Below are 15,927 nucleotides of genomic sequence, written 5' to 3' on the forward strand. Positions count from 1 at the left end.
ATCTTCTTCTGTATTCAGGGGAATCATCCGTAATGGAATTACACATAAAGTATCATTGTATGCGGATGACTTGTTATTATATATGACTGGCCCCGCATGCTCCATTCCTGCTGTTTTAAGTATTCTGGAGAACTTAAGTTCGTTTTCAGGTTATAAATTGAATTTGGGGAAAAGTGAGTGTTTTCCTGTTAATACGGCAGCACGTCAACTTCAACAGTCCGATCTACCCTTTCGTCTCAGTCCGTCTGGGTTTAAGTACTTAGGGATTAACGTGACTCGCTCTCTAGCTGGCCTTAAATCAGCAAATTTGTCTCCTCTTATATCTAGGGTCACATCTGATATTCAAAGATGGGGTAATCTCCCCCTTTCTTTAATCGGTAAGATTAACGTTAAAATGAACATCTTACCAAAATTTTTATTTTTATTTCAGTCAATTCCCTTATTTTTGCCGAAACATTTTTTTGTTTCACTGGACAAGATTATTGGTTCTTTCATTTGGGGAGGGAAGCCACCTAGGGTCTCTAAAACTTTGCTGCAGCGATGCAGATTTAGTGGAGGACTTGCATTACCTAATTTTTTAGTCTATTACTGGGCCGCTCACATCCATAAACTTTGCTACTGGCTAAAATCTTCTGGTTCCTCGTGGTGTAAATTGGAGCTATCATCATGTAAGGGCTCTTCTTTACCGGCTTTGCTCTATTCCTCTTTACCCGTGAGACCCTCTCTGTACACTGATAATCAGGTGGTTCTTAACACACTCAAAATCTGGTTTCAGTTTAGACGTCACTTTAATTTTGTAATGCCGTCTTCCTCGGGTCCTCTAAGCGAAAACCATTTGTTTCCCCCTTCACTTTTGGACTCGACATTTTCAGTGTGGTGTGACAAGGGTATAAAACAGTTCAAACATTTATATGTGGATGGTGTTTTCGATAGTTTTCCCAACTTGTCTTCTCGTTACAATCTCCCTGTTACCCATTTGTTTCGCTATTTTCAAATTCGAAATTTTGTTGCTAAGTGTTTCCCAAATTTCCCCTCTTTACCTCCAGAACAGCAGTGGGAAACTACGTTATCATTTGTTCCTCATCACAGAGGAACCATTTCGAAACTCTATGATGCTATTCTGTCTTTTAGTAACCACTCTAATGTTAAGCTTAAGCGTACATGGAAAGAAGAACTGGGATTTCGAATACATGAGGAGTCTTGGGAACGGGCTATAACGAGGATACGATCTTCCACCTCCTGTGCTCGTCTTGGACTTATTCAATTTAAGGTCATACACAGGGTGCATTTCTCTAAGTCTAGACTTTCTGAATTGTATCCAGAAGTGGAAAATAAATGTGATAAATGCCATGGTTCTCCTTGTCACCTTAGCCACATGTTTTTTCTGTGCCCTGAGCTACAAGGTTTCTGGACAAGGTATTTTGCTATTATGTCAACTGTTCTTGGGGTAACTCTTCATCCTTGTCCTCTGATTGCTGTGTTTGGGATTCCTGCTCGCTCACTTACACTTGATCCCACACAAAGGGATATTATAGCCTTCACATCCCTATTAGCGAGACGTCTAATATTGTTGCATTGGAAGTCTGCTAAGTATCCTACTATTTCCCGGTGGCTTAAAGATGTCATGTTTTTTTTTAAAACTTGAAAAAATTAAATATACGTTGAGAGGTTGCACAGCCAAATTTTTTCACAAGTGGCAACCCTTTATCTCTTATTTTGCTAGTCTAGAGGTATTGCCTGTTTAAATCTACTTTTGTTACAGTTATATTCCTCTAATGTTTGATGGTTGTGTTGATCTGTGTGGGACTGGGGGGGGGGGCGTTGTGTTTTGTTTTTTTTGTTGTTTTTTTTCATATATATATATATATATATATATATATATATTAATATATTAATTTACTTAGGAAAATTAAGAAAGGTTGATTGTATTTCGGTAACTGCAAGTACTGTTTTCTTTTTTCAATAAAAATATTTTCAAAAAAAAAAAAGTGCTGGCTTCTGCTCAAGAAAAATAAAGTTGATATACTGGACTCTGACACTGACCACTTCCAAAGAATAAGTCAGAGTAGATCTGTAAATATGTGGAAATCCCAGCGTAGCGCTAGCCTGAAGGATTGTTTGTGCTAAAAGAGGGATCATCCAATCTGTGGTTTGTCTGACAGTGTTAAGCAGAGGGTGCATACCTTACTCTGTCAGTAGGGCTCGAATTGTCTCTCTACAGCATGTTTGCCTTGGATAGTTTTTTGGATCCAGTTTCATTTTAAAAAGAGCACAGCACCCTCTAGTGTCACATCTGTGGTCATTGCAAATATTTTAATGCAATGCAACATTTTTGTGACATGCTAAATTATCCAAGCTTATATAAGTCATTAGATGCATGTTTGTGGATCTGATCCATAAAAAAAACAAAACAAAAAAAAGAGTAATCTGGATATTTTTCCTTCGTTAAACTTTGTCCTTTACAAGGAACAAACTTTGATATACCCCAATACCCCTGTTGTGTATTGTGACCGAGAACTTTGTCCCATTTCGAATTTCCTAAGTTACAAAGTGAGTACAACCCAGATAAGGTTCTTTTTACATGGGATATCTTCCAGATTGCAATCAGCAAAGTCATCTGAATAAGTCCGTGACCTCACTTCCTGACGTGCTGCATTACTGGTGCAAGCAGAGAGCAAGAGACAACGGAAAAGAGATAAATAATTTGAGAATAATTTATTTAGAGCGAAACAGATGCAACAACATAAAGGTAACATTGTAAGATGACAATCTATACATACTGTAGAAATGTAAAACATGAATACAGTAAACTCTTAACTCCATGCCAAACAAAGCTAGCAGCATAAGCCTTCCAAAGATTCAACAGTCCTTAAACAATATGATGTTATATAAAACAAAATACCAAATCCTTCAGTATGAAGTGTAAATTATTACAATCATGTGGGGTCGTTTCTTCCAGCAATGCACAATCATTTGTATCCTTGTTAATAATTTAGCTTTTGTTTTTGATTTTTAAAAATGTGCTTTTAAGGACGTGGGATTTAAAACTTTTATAAATGTATTGACTTCTAAAGCTCCTTAAGATAGTTTTCATGGAATGAAACAGCAATTATGTCTTTAGTCTAATTAAAAAAAATGAGTAACAGCAGACTAATAAATTTGTTGTTCACTTACACAAGATAGTGTTCATTCAGCCTTGTGAAGGCTTATTAAAACGAAAATCTTTTGTAACTTTTGACCTTTTTCTTTTTAAAATTAAAATTTTAAAAAGAAAACTCATCCTTTACTCCATTTACCGAGAGTCTAAAAGCAAATATTACTACAAACACTGTTCTAACAATTGCACTCTTTCCTGAGGCTGTCTAGTTTGTCTGTTCAGTGTCAGTGTCCTCAATGACGCAAACACTAAATACACAGTACTTTTATACTGTATTTCTACAGCAATGCCCAGCCCGGAAATACTGATTCTGGAAAAAAAGAAAAAAACTAGCTACTTGACCGATCACAACTTAAGCTAGTAGTCTGAAGGATGTCAGTGTGATGTTCAGTTATTTAGAAAGACATGATGGTTCTTTGGATGATATCAATGCATTCCTCTAGCTCGTCCTCTTTGATGATGAGGGGAGGAGCCAGGCGGATGATGTCACCGTGGGTGGGTTTTGCCAGCAGACCATTGTCACGAAGACGCAAGCACACTCTCCACGCATTGTAGTCTGGGGGAAATTGTTTTAATATAAGTTACACTAATATATCGTTTATACTCATTAAAACAGTGGTTCTCAAGCTTTTCACAATGAGTACCACCATAAAATATATGGCTCTTGAAGTACCACCCTTATGACCAACATTAAAGTACAATAGTATTATTTAACACCACATACAGTTTACACAGACAATTTTATTTCTTATATAAATGTTATTTTAACTGTCATTTCAATGTCAAAGTCAGCGATCACCGTCGGCCTCTCTCAGTTTTTATGATCACTGTTCATTTTAAAGCATTATGATGTAACTACAGCCCAGCCCATGCAGCAGTATATTAATGACTAACCTTATATTGCAGGTTTTCTCCCAATTGAAGTTTGGTCTGTTTACAGCATCCTGTCATGCGATTACATTTGTCCCTACCATCAGAAACTCTCACATTAACTTTTATCGAGTGGAAAAAACTTAGCGTTCATCCTCCAGCTTCACTGTGTTTATATTATGCTAACATAGCTGTGTAGCTAGCCACCACCCAGCACATCATTATATACCAGCTATCCCAACTTCGGTAACCCTACAAACGCTACTGCTGTTTAGTTTTCTGTCTTCATTTATGTCGGAAGTGATAGCAGAGCTGTACGTTTTAATTTTTGCTGTGGCAAATAAGCTACCAGATTTTTGGCTTCACAACCCTCCTTCATGGTTCCTGCATGTCGAATCTCAGTTTGCTCTTTGTGGCATTTCAGCCGATGACACGAAATACTATCATGTGTTGGCCTCACTGGATCGGCTGTGTGATGACCCTCCTCCGGGATCCAACCACCCAAGGGAAATACACTGCTCTCAAGGCGCTGCTGCTGCGGCACTACTCCCTCTCCGATGCAGAGAAACTCCTCTCTCTCTCGGGCTTGGGTGAAGGTACCGCTCTCGAGCTCATGGAGAGCACGCTGTCCTTGCTAGGAATGGTGCTCTCCAGACTCACGTCTTCCTCCGACAGTTACAGGTACGAGCTGGCCTCACCAACTCCCCGCTGCTGGCTGCGAATGATTACTGCTCACTTGCAGAAGAAACAGATCGCATTCTCCTGGCTACCAGGAGCTTCGGCATCCAGCACCGATTCTTCTGGGGGTCTCTGACTCATCGATGCTGGCTGGGATTGAGGCACCGCGGCATCACTGAGAAAGGGCGTGACAGCACCATGCCGCCTTTGCAGTTTTAAGACCCAGGGAAACGAGCCCGCCAGCGCTCTGTAGCAGCAGTCGCGGCTGCTACAGAGCGCTGGCGGGCTCATTTCCCTGGCTGCTCTACATAGAGGACTCATGCTCGGGGAGACATTTCCTGGCCTACTCTGGCTCCCAGAAGAGCCTCTGGAACCTCAACAATGCTATGTTATTTAATCTTTAAAAAAAGATCCCCACGTACCACCAGAGAGAGCCCAAGTACACGTACCACAGTTTGAGAACCACTGCATTAAAACATGATGGCAACACTCAAGCCTTGATAATCTGATAATAAAAGTAGACGACCGTCGATTAGCTTTGTAATCTGATTTCACTGACTAAAATATTTCATGTTAGCTATCAAGAAACGATCACTACTATACCTTTGGTCTCTTTGATGACGACTGCATTGAGGAGGCCTTTTCCTCTCACTGTTGTCACTATGTCTTTGGGCAGCTTGTTGAGCTGAGCCCGCAGCTTTTCCCCCATCCTCTGGGCATTATCTGCCAGCTTCTCCTCCTCCATCACCTACAAATAAGAGCAGCAAGAGTGGAAAACAAACAGGTTGATTATTCTTCTGCTACTGTCAACTTTATTATGCATTTTAAATTTTATGTTCATTTTATTTAATCTGTTTACTCAATAAGGAAAAAAAACTTTTGCTGACTTGTTTTACGTATGCCAATAAGTGAATGTAAAGTGCATTTTAACACTGACCTCTAGCGCAGCAATAGCTACCCGACAGCCCACCGGGTTACCTCCAAATGTGGAGCCGTGCTCACCAGGTTTGATGGTCAGCATTATCTCATCATCACACAGTACAGCAGATACCTAGTGCAGACAAAAACAGATCAGGTTAAGCAAAGGTGAAAAGTTCTGAGTCTACTTTGTCTCACAAATCTTGAACTCCGAGTATTCATAACGTGTAACGAAGCGTGATTGAACCAAAGTAAAATGCTTACTGGGTAAACTCCTCCAGAAAGAGCTTTGCCTAGAATGACCATATCCGGACGAACGTCTTCGTGGTCCACAGCCAGCCGTCGGCCAGTACGTGCCAAGCCTGTCTGCACCTCATCAGCAATCCACAACACCTGAAAAAAGCGTGGAATGTAAATGGACATCTTGTTGTCAAACTTAGAAAAAACAAAGATTGATTAAAGATTTTGTTGACATGCCTTTATTTATGCTATTGGTACATAAACAGGCCACTAAGTCATTACACAGCTGTTTCCAGAAAAGTCAAAACACTTCTCTTTCAGCTTTTATCAACCACCTAAGAATTAACTACCTCTACTAAATGCCCGCTCTTTGATGTTGACATTCATATGCTTGAAACCATAAAACAGCATGAAGCAAGCTTCAGGAAATATGCGAAATATACTTGTTTTTATAACAAACACTAGACTCTAGTTCAGTTTGAAGGGAAACATTTGTTTCCATATCAACCTGTAGGTAATTACAACACTTATTTTCCTTTCTGCGCAGGACTTACATTGTATTTTGTGCAAAGTTCCCTGACTTTAGTCAGGTAGCCCTGGTCGGGCACCACCACACCAGCTTCCCCTTGGATGGGTTCCATCATGAAAGCTGCAACATTTTGGTCTTGAAGGGCTTTCTGGAGAGGCGGACAAAAAAAAAGAAAATAAAAAGACAAGTATATGATAATTCTGTCAATAAATAAACAGTACTTCAGTCAGTTATTCACCTGTTATGTTAAAAAAAGGTCTGCATTCACAAAAATAGCTAAATTCAATGTGTAATTTCTACCCTATATGTACACAGATGGTCAGAGTCTCATAGACTATATTATCCACTTAGCATGAAACTAACTGTACAGAAAATCTTGTGCATGAAAACCTGTACCTCTAGTGCAGGTATGTCGTTGAATGGGACCAGTTCAAATCCTGGCATATAGGGGCCGAAACCTTCGTAGCTACTGGGATCAGTGGAGCTGGAGATGGCTGCCATGGTGCGGCCCCAGAAGTTTCCCTCTAATCAAGAAGAGTAAAGAAGATGGTGTGTTTATCATATTATTGTTGTTTGGGGGGAGGGGGATCATATTTTTTTGAACAAAGAACATCTGAAAGATACAATTTCTAAGAAGTAACTTGCTTGGTTTAGCTCACTGGTCTCCTAATCCCGTAATAGTGGAGGTTATTGTGCCTGCCAAGTCAAGAAATGGGTCATCTTACCTTATTAAAGTAAACGTTAGTAACGTTTGGTCTATTTCTTACAGAATGATGTGTAAGGTGAAAAAAAATGGACACACGAAAAGTGAAGTCAATTTCAATGAAAAAAAAAAAAAACCAACTTACCTGCAAAAATGATTTTTGCCTTGTTTTTGGGAATCCCCTTTACATTGTAGGCCCACTTGCGTGCGAGCTTGCAGGCAGTCTCACCACCCTCAACACCTGTTGCATTACAAAATATTAGAGTCAACAAATCTACTCACAATGACCTTCAAAGATAGCTAGCGCAGTCAGGATTAGATGTTACCTGTATTCATTGGCAAAACTTTATCATAGCCAAACATGTTGGTGATATACTCCGCATAGGCTCCCAGCACATCATTATAGAACGCTCTGGAAGTCAAGGTGAGCTTCGATGCTTGGGAGGTGAGTGCAGCTATGATCTTGGGATGGCAGTGGCCCTGGTTTACAGCACTGTATGCACTGAGGAAGTCAAAGTACCGGTTGCCCCCCACATCCCACACATAGATGCCTGGGAGGAAGGGGAAAAAAACAGATGGACATGTCAGGGTTAAGTGGTTTGGAGACAAAGTTAGAGAAGCAAGGTTGATATGGTTTGGACATGTGCAGAGGAGGAAGAGTGGGCAAATGACCTTAAAGATGGAGCTATCAGGCAAGAGGAAAAGTGGATGATTGCAGAGAAAGTTTATGGATGGCATAGAGTAAGATGGAGGCAGGTGATCTGCCATGTAGACACCTAAAGAGAGACGCTGAAAGAAGTAATAATGGTCAAGAAGAAAAGCAAGTTCTCCAGAAAAACTACAGTGAAACCACAAACCTGTTATATTAATTATAGTGTTAGCTTTAATAGTCATAGATCACTGTGGAGAAGTCCTGGACCACACCTAAACTCAAGGAATGAACCGGTTTTATGTCTACACATAACAGACAACTTTAAATTGTATGTTGAGGCACTTTGTTAGTAGAAGTCTGTTGCATAAATATATGTGTTCCCATTTCTTTAGTTGAAACAATGAACAATTTAAAAGATAGTCTGACAGGCATAAAATTGTACTTTTGCAACAACAATACAATTTCCAAAGAGCAATGTGTTGAAATCTGACTAGTTTCATTTTCAAAGACCTCAAATACACTGCCAATGTAGTAAAACCACACTTGGATAGAAAGAACAGACCTCAACACTGTTGAAGCACTGTGGGATCATCTTGACAGAGAACAGAACAAAAGACAGCCAACAGCCAAAGAACAGCTTTGACTGTCCTTCAAGAAGCCTGGAGAACTATTCTTGACGACTATGCCAAGAAATGATGAGAAAGCTTAACTAAGAGAGGCTGTGTTAAAGAGTAAAGGTGGTCATACCAAATATTGACTTCTAAGCTCATAATTGTATCAAGATATAAAGTAACGAGGGGTGGCTCAATACTTTTGCACAGTTCTGTATTGTATTAATTTTAATAGTCATATGCCAAACGTACCTTCTCCTCTCTCCAGGGCCACAGGAAGGGGATGGTAGTTGTGCGCTCCATGCTTGCCTTCACGAGCGTAGATTTCCTCAGAAGTCAACGAGCGCTCAACCCTCTTTTTGGAGGCGGCAGTTGAGACGGGGCGCGTCCCAGAATGGATGCCATAACGGAGAGCAGGTGCGGTATGGATCGCACGGCTCAGCTGGAGAAACATTCCCTTCATTTGTTTTTATGCTGTGTGACACGTCTGCAAGTTTAAGCACAAACAACAGTTGTACATATCTGAAACATTTTCAAATTGGAGATACAACGGACAAACAAAAATGTGTAACAGAAAAAAAACAACCTTCCAAACAGCACCTAAACTGTATAATTGAACCTATAAATAAAATATACCTAAGAATTAAAGACGGTGGAGAAAATGATAATGTCAATGACTGAAATTCATTCCCATGAAGACGTTTGTCAGAGTTGGTATAAACAGAAGTTAAAATGACTCATAGGGAAGGGCATTCACAACAAAATAAGATGACGTCATTGACTTTCTGTGGAATTGTTATTGACAACAGGATTGGAGCCTCTTTAGTGCCCAACATTGAGAGAGCATATTGGGTGCTCGCCCTGAAACCCCTCAATGAAACTTTCCTAGGAGCATTCCCGGTCAAGTTCTTAAGCCACAGAGAGAAAGAATAGGTCCTTAACAAAACTTGGCAGATGAGCGCTGGTTTAGCTCACTGGGTTAAACAGACAGCCTGGGTTTGAATCTACCTGAAGGTCATTCCACAGGCCTCTTACATGGGACTTTCAAGATATAAAACATGTTGCAACAGTTTGATTTGGCAGCGTTTTTATACCGGACAGCCTTCCTGATGCAACCCCAAGAAATACATGTTTCAAAATAAGTATTACCTCATTCAGTAATGTAGTTATACAAATTTCAGATTGTGAGCGAAGAACGACTTAATGCATCTCAGGCCTTTGCAGAAGCCGTTGAAAGGTTGACCTTAACAGTTATCCATAAAATACCCACAACCACAATAACAATGACTGTGAGCATTTTATGGATTGTGGGTTGTTGCTGTTTATCGTCCATCTGGCACTTACTCAAAGCTTCTAATCAGAATCAGAATCAGAATCAGAATACTTTATTGATCCCTGGGGGAAATTATTTTTTGTTACAGTGCTCCATTTTAAACCAACATTAAGACAAGACAGACAATACGCTAACTAAGAATAGTACAATATATACATATATATACATACATACATACATACATACATACATAAGTCACTTATAAATAAATATTTGGAAAAGAAACATGTGTAGCTGTAGCAGCAAACAGTGTGTTAAGTGGATGCGTTGTACAGGGAGATGGCCACAGGCAGGAATGATTTCCTGTGTCGTTCAGTGGTGCTTTTCGGTAATCTCAGTCTCTCACTGAACGTGCTCCTGTGGCTGACCAACATGTCATGGAGTGGGTGGGAGGTGTTATCCAACATTGTCTTTATCTTGGACAGCATCCGCCTCTCCGACACCACCTTGAGGGAGTCCAGCTCCATCCCCACAACATTGCTGGCCTTACGGATCAGTTTATTAAGTCTATCTATCCAATTTCTTCGACTTTATAATGTTATTAATGATCGGTTCAAATAAATTAATTAGCTTTGGTGATTTTAACATGATTGTAGACACTGAAAACAACAGCCTGGATAATCCATTAGACCCAACTGGCTTCTCTCAAAATGACTCATCTTTTTAATTATACTCTTGATCTTGTCCTGACAAAAAACTGATAATTTAACAGGTTTTCCTCAGAATCCTTCTGCATCGGACCACTTTTTGATGACATTTAAATTTACTATTATGTATTACACAGCACTGGGGAACAGATTTCATTACAGCTGATGTCCTTTTGAAAGCGCAGTAACTAAGTTTAAGGCAGTAATTCCTCCAATGGTATATTCTGCCAAGACAATCCAGAGGAGCTAACTAAATTTTACTCCCACAGAAGTCAATTACTTTGCTACTAGAGTTAAATCCTCACTGTGTACAACACTGGATACTGTGGCTTTTCTGACAAATAAAGCTACAAATCTTAACTCGTACTTAACTCACAAATGCGCTCCTTAAAGCAGATAACTTGGAAGCTGGAGAGGAAATAGTGTTGCACTTGTTTAGAAGATCTTTATATAGCAAGGAAAATTGTTGTATTTCTCTTTCTGAAAAAACAGCTTTGGATAAAGCTAGGACATCTTGTGACGTATCACTCAAAGAAATGGGACCAACTCCAGGTTTCTTTTCAAAAATGTAGAAAGGCGGACCAAGTAAAACTGCTGAAATTTAGACACGCTGTCTCTCCTCGCCTAGCAAATTAATTACTACTACTACTACTTATTCCTGCGTCTTTTAGGATCTTACAAAGCTTCAAACAACGTATCGACTATTAAATTAGTCGTCAACGATTTTGATAGTCGACGTAATCGTGACTAGTCGACTAACCGTGGCAGCCCTACCATCAACATGCAAAAATTCTCAAGATTCTACCATTGATTAATAGGAGAACCTTCAGCTACCAGGCCCCTCTAATCTGGAAACAACTTCCGGATTGGATTTGGGAGAGAGACACCCTCTTTACTTTTAAGACCAGACTTAAAACATAGATCTTAAAACTTATGGATCAGGTGAACCTGAACCATCTCTGCTTCAAGTGCTTGCTGACAGAGGGGATTGTCTAAGGGTTGGGGTTTTGAGGTGACCGTTTTTGTGATCTGATACTATATAAAAAAAAAAAACTGAATTGAATTTATAACTACTGCGAATATACTCCAAGTCAAGTAACTTTAAACAAGTTGTGAATGTTGTTTTTAATTCAGATGAATATTCCTTTTAAAACCCCATACAAACTTCAAGATTAATTACAGTTACATTGGTTAGTTGGCTAACTCACCTGAGTCTATTTGGCAGTGCCAAACAAAGTGTACTTTGATATTTGTTTTAGGGAGAATTGAGCAGACAGCTTCAGTTGAGTTGAGATAGGAAATAGATGACTTATTCACAGGGGCCAGTGCATATTGGTAATCCAACATCCCAATAACCAAAGTTTACAGATTTACAGATGCTTTAATTCTAAATAGAGACCTTAATTATAAAACAGGCAGTAGCTGGGAAGATTCTCAGTCTTTCTGTGGTATTTTTGGAGTGCTTTTGTACCATGTTTGTACTATTTTTTGTCTGTTTTAGTTTTCTCTCATTTTTTGGGTAAATATTACTGCTAAATTGTCGTGTCTGTTACACATTACTGCTATTCATCATTTTATATATTTTAGGGCAATTTAATATACAGCATTACAACATATTTTACAAGGATGTGTTTGAAACATACGTGTTTGTTAAATGGCCTTCATTTTTATCACAAACATGCAAAATGATCTTTCCATTTTTTCCCCACCACTTGATATGAAGAACTTTATGAGATAATTAAATTAAAGTAACTAAATTTTAAAACCAACTGCACTAGTTGTAATATGCTAAAAGAGCAACAATTGTCTCTGAGATATATCAGAACAGAAAAGACCCCACGTAATATGACATAAAAACACCAGGATTTTTTACCTTAAGTACAGTGTTGAATCAACTGAGTTTAAATATATAATAGTGGTAGATTTTAATGACACATTTGTATTATGTTGGCAAAGTGTAATGAGGCTAGTCACATGAACTAGCCAGCTAGCTAGCTAATTAGCTAACTGCTGTTTGCTAGCTAAGGTTAAAATTACTTTTGGTTAAAGGGATACTGCTTAATAATAATGTTTTTACATGGCCTTGGTCTTCTCTCAGCCTCAGATAATCACAGATAGACGAAATGTCATAATTTTCTACAGTAAAAATATAACTAATAAGATAAAATAAAGATTTAATCACCATTTCTATCAAACAATGCTATCCAAATTAACTGTAGTTATCACTGCGAGGTAAAAGGGCCTCAACTAGAATTAACACAAATATCCAAATACATGAGATGGAATTTCACCCATTACTCACTACGCTGAGAAACAGTATCTTAAATGCTAATATAATATGATATAGTAAGCATAATTTGCATTTTATGTTTGCAGTGAGCTTTGCACGATAACAAGGTCGAGGATAGAATCTAACTGCTCATTAACTTGTTTTCTTACATAAATTCAATACAACAAGTACATCTATTAATTAACTCAATGGCACATGTGTAAACATTTAAAATCAATAAAAGCAGAAGAAACTACTCACTTACAGGTCAAGAACAATTGACAGCACAACAGCCAAAGTTGTGACCCTCCCCACACCTTTCCCTTGCCTGGAATTTCAGATTCACCCAAAACAACTTTAGTTTCAGCCCATTTTGTCCTTTCATAATAAAAGTCCTTAATATTTCACTGTGCTATGGATACAATGGCGCACAGAAGTACATTCAAGCAGTTTACTGCAGATTTTAAGAACTTTTTATTGTTATTCATTAAGAAATAGATTTGGTTTTTCTAAATAAAATGATTATGGTATCTTTCAACAAAATATGGGGATTTAAATAAAACACTACATAAAAACTCCATAAGGTAGCTAAAAATAGCTAATTCCACAAATTTGTGGGAAAAAAGATCTTTATTCATTTAGTGTTAGTGTAATTTTCTTTTCAGTGGAAGGACTTCGGGGTCTTGTTCATGAGTAAGGGGAGATCAGCAGAGGATTGGTGCAGCGTCAGCAGTCATGCAGATGCTGTTGTCTAATTGAAAGAGCCTGTTAATACATAAAAGGAACAGTTTGATGGCAGCAAAACAAAACCTTAAGCAAGTTGTTCTAAGAAGGCATTGGTAAAGAATAAAGTTAAAGTAAATGTTTTGGGGTAGTGAAGTGAAACCACGACCTAATAAAAAACTGTGGGAAAAATGAGCTAACTTACAAGCAGTCAGACTTTCTTGTAATTTTTAATGTGGCCTTGACATACTTCAGGCTTTCTTTGGAAAGCTAGCCCTTCTCAAAGGAATGTTTTCTTGCTCGTTAAGCAACTTAACACTGATCTGTGAATCGCTCAAACATAAGGCACCTAACTAAAAGGATGAACCTTTGTGTCTGTTGAATCTACACGTAACAAAGAACCAATTTTTGAAAATATCTTTCCACACTTTATTACCAGCAGCATGTCAGGAAAAGAAAAAAAAAATCATAATTTGTTCCCATTTTTAGTTAAATCTACAAACATTTACAAAAAATAACAATGTAGCAGCTTGACATGCACAAAATGGTATTGATAAGACACCCAAAGAACTATTGCTATGGTTTGCAGGTTATTCTTGAAACTGTGGAGGATCTGTCATGGTTTTAGGCATCATATCAGCCAGTGGTTTTGGGGATGTCGGCACAGCAGCTTCATTTTTTAGAAAAAAAACACAATGGAACACTATTAGTCATGAATTGGCCTCCCCATAGCCCGGTTCTCAATTTTACTGAAGCAGGTAGGGATCGTCATCTTGACAGAGAACAGACCAAAGGCAGCCAAAATCCAAAGTAGAACTTTTAAGAAGTCTCATAAAGTTCTCTTGAAAAACAACTCTTCTTCTTCTTTTGGCTGCTCCCTTTAAGAGTCTATCTCATCCTTATCTTTGAGTCTTCTTCTGTCACATCAACCATCTGCATGTCATTCTTTACTACTTCCAAGAATCTTCTCTGTAGTTTTATTTCTTCCATCCTCGTCTTTCCCTCTCTACTTTTAGGACTGCGTAAACGTGACAATTTCTAACATATAATAATGAAGTTACATTTAAACATTTCAAAGGTTTTAAGTAAACAAGAAAAAATTTGAATAGTTACAAAAAGGTTACTGTAAATTCATGCCTGAGACTGTTTCAAAATAAAATGCAGCATCAGAGTTGGAACTTTAATAAGCTGATATACTCCAATGTGAAATTCCACAGACTGCATAGGTTTTACAGGCCTGCTGAACAATGCTTCCCTTTCAAAACCAGCACAATGTGTTGAATGTAAAACACTCCCATACTAAAGGCGGGTTAACAAAAAAGTAATCCCACAGCAGTATGGCAGCTGTTCTAGACTTTTCCACTGTTCATGAAAATAGGCTTTCTTGAATATAGGTGAGAAATACATGGTAAAACAAATCGCTCTGATGTGTCTCACATCATTGTGTTTATTAGGGCTTTTGTCTTTTCGCTGGAAAGTTGTTGTTGTTGTTGTTTTTTAAGTTTTATTACAGTTAACTAAAACTACACATGTAATTTTAGTTTGACAACATAACTACGAAAATAAAATTCAGCAGAAAACAGTGTTATAAATACACCAACTTAACTATAAAAATAATATACAGGAAGTAACCTAAACAATACTCTTTGTTGGAACAACCATCATTTAATTTGCTTATTGAGAGTTGCAGTTCTTCGTGAGTTAGCCTGTAGTTTAATATCTATTGTAAACCTCTTTAATATCTTATCACGGAAAAATATCTCCTTATTTATTATATCCCTAGCTCTATTACTAAGAAGACAAACTAGATAATGTTATTGCAATAACTCTGGAATGCTATAAGCCACCTTCTGAGGGAAATCTATTATTACCTAAGTCAATATGATTAAACTAACAAGAGTGTAGACAGCAGCTTTAGCATGTACAGCACAGAATAAACACTCTGTAAATTGGAAGGTTTAATGTAATGACACTGCACGTGTCCCTGCTGATGTGCCGCAGACGGCATTAAAGCTCCTTTTAGGTGAGCCATGATAGGCTGTCGTGGGAGCTGCCTCCGGGATACACCCACCAGCCCCAGCAGGCTAAATAAAGATGGGCAGTTAAGAGTTCTTTCAGATTATGTATATTTATATTTATATCTCAGTTCTCCAAAACAATCCCGGATTATACAAACCTGTATCGTGGCCCTGAGACATGAGCTGCAGCGATCTGTAGTTTAAAATGATCGAGTGGTTAAATGTGATGCTTATCAGCGATTCAGTATGAATTAACACAGGTTCCTTATCTTATCTCGTCCCCCTTTAAAACGCATCTAAATTGCTGCAGAGACACAGGTGCTTTGTTTCCTTTATGTAATACCGGATAGCAGAGGAACATGAGCAACTTCCGGATGCCAAATTTCCATCCCTAAATTATTTAAGAAAAAAATTCAAAAAGAGGAAGGAAAAATAAAAGGAAGTCAGACAGTACCAGAAGAAAGCCGAGCGTGGTCAAATCTCTCTTTCCAAGTCGATGATGCTTGTCCTTTATAGACACACCAGCTGGTAGCTCTTCTGTTTTGTGCAGTGGGAAGGCAGTGTCGTGGCTCTTTCAAT

The 15,927-nt window shown here is 38.4% G+C and overlaps 1 protein-coding gene across 1 annotated transcript; it reads right to left on the bottom strand.

The window, feature by feature from the left end:
• Positions 1–2,727: 2,727 nt before the first annotated feature.
• On the bottom strand, positions 2,728–15,910 carry oat (ornithine aminotransferase). The gene is made up of 10 exons (XM_085361481.1): positions 15,803–15,910; positions 8,611–8,845; positions 7,422–7,646; positions 7,241–7,336; positions 6,789–6,916; positions 6,418–6,540; positions 5,888–6,016; positions 5,643–5,756; positions 5,309–5,453; positions 2,728–3,713 (listed from the first exon to the last, which is right to left on the bottom strand). The coding sequence occupies exons 2-10, from the start codon at positions 8,819–8,821 to the stop codon at positions 3,553–3,555; spliced, it is 1,332 nt and encodes a 443-aa protein (XP_085217607.1). The 5' UTR covers positions 8,822–8,845; positions 15,803–15,910; the 3' UTR covers positions 2,728–3,552.
• Positions 15,911–15,927: the final 17 nt, after the last annotated feature.

The sequence above is a fragment of the Diplotaxodon limnothrissa genome, linkage group LG8, assembly GCF_057381915.1.
Source record: "Diplotaxodon limnothrissa isolate DT_005_m linkage group LG8, D_limnothrissa_male_GT1.1, whole genome shotgun sequence".
Taxonomy (NCBI): Eukaryota; Metazoa; Chordata; class Actinopteri; order Cichliformes; family Cichlidae; genus Diplotaxodon; species Diplotaxodon limnothrissa.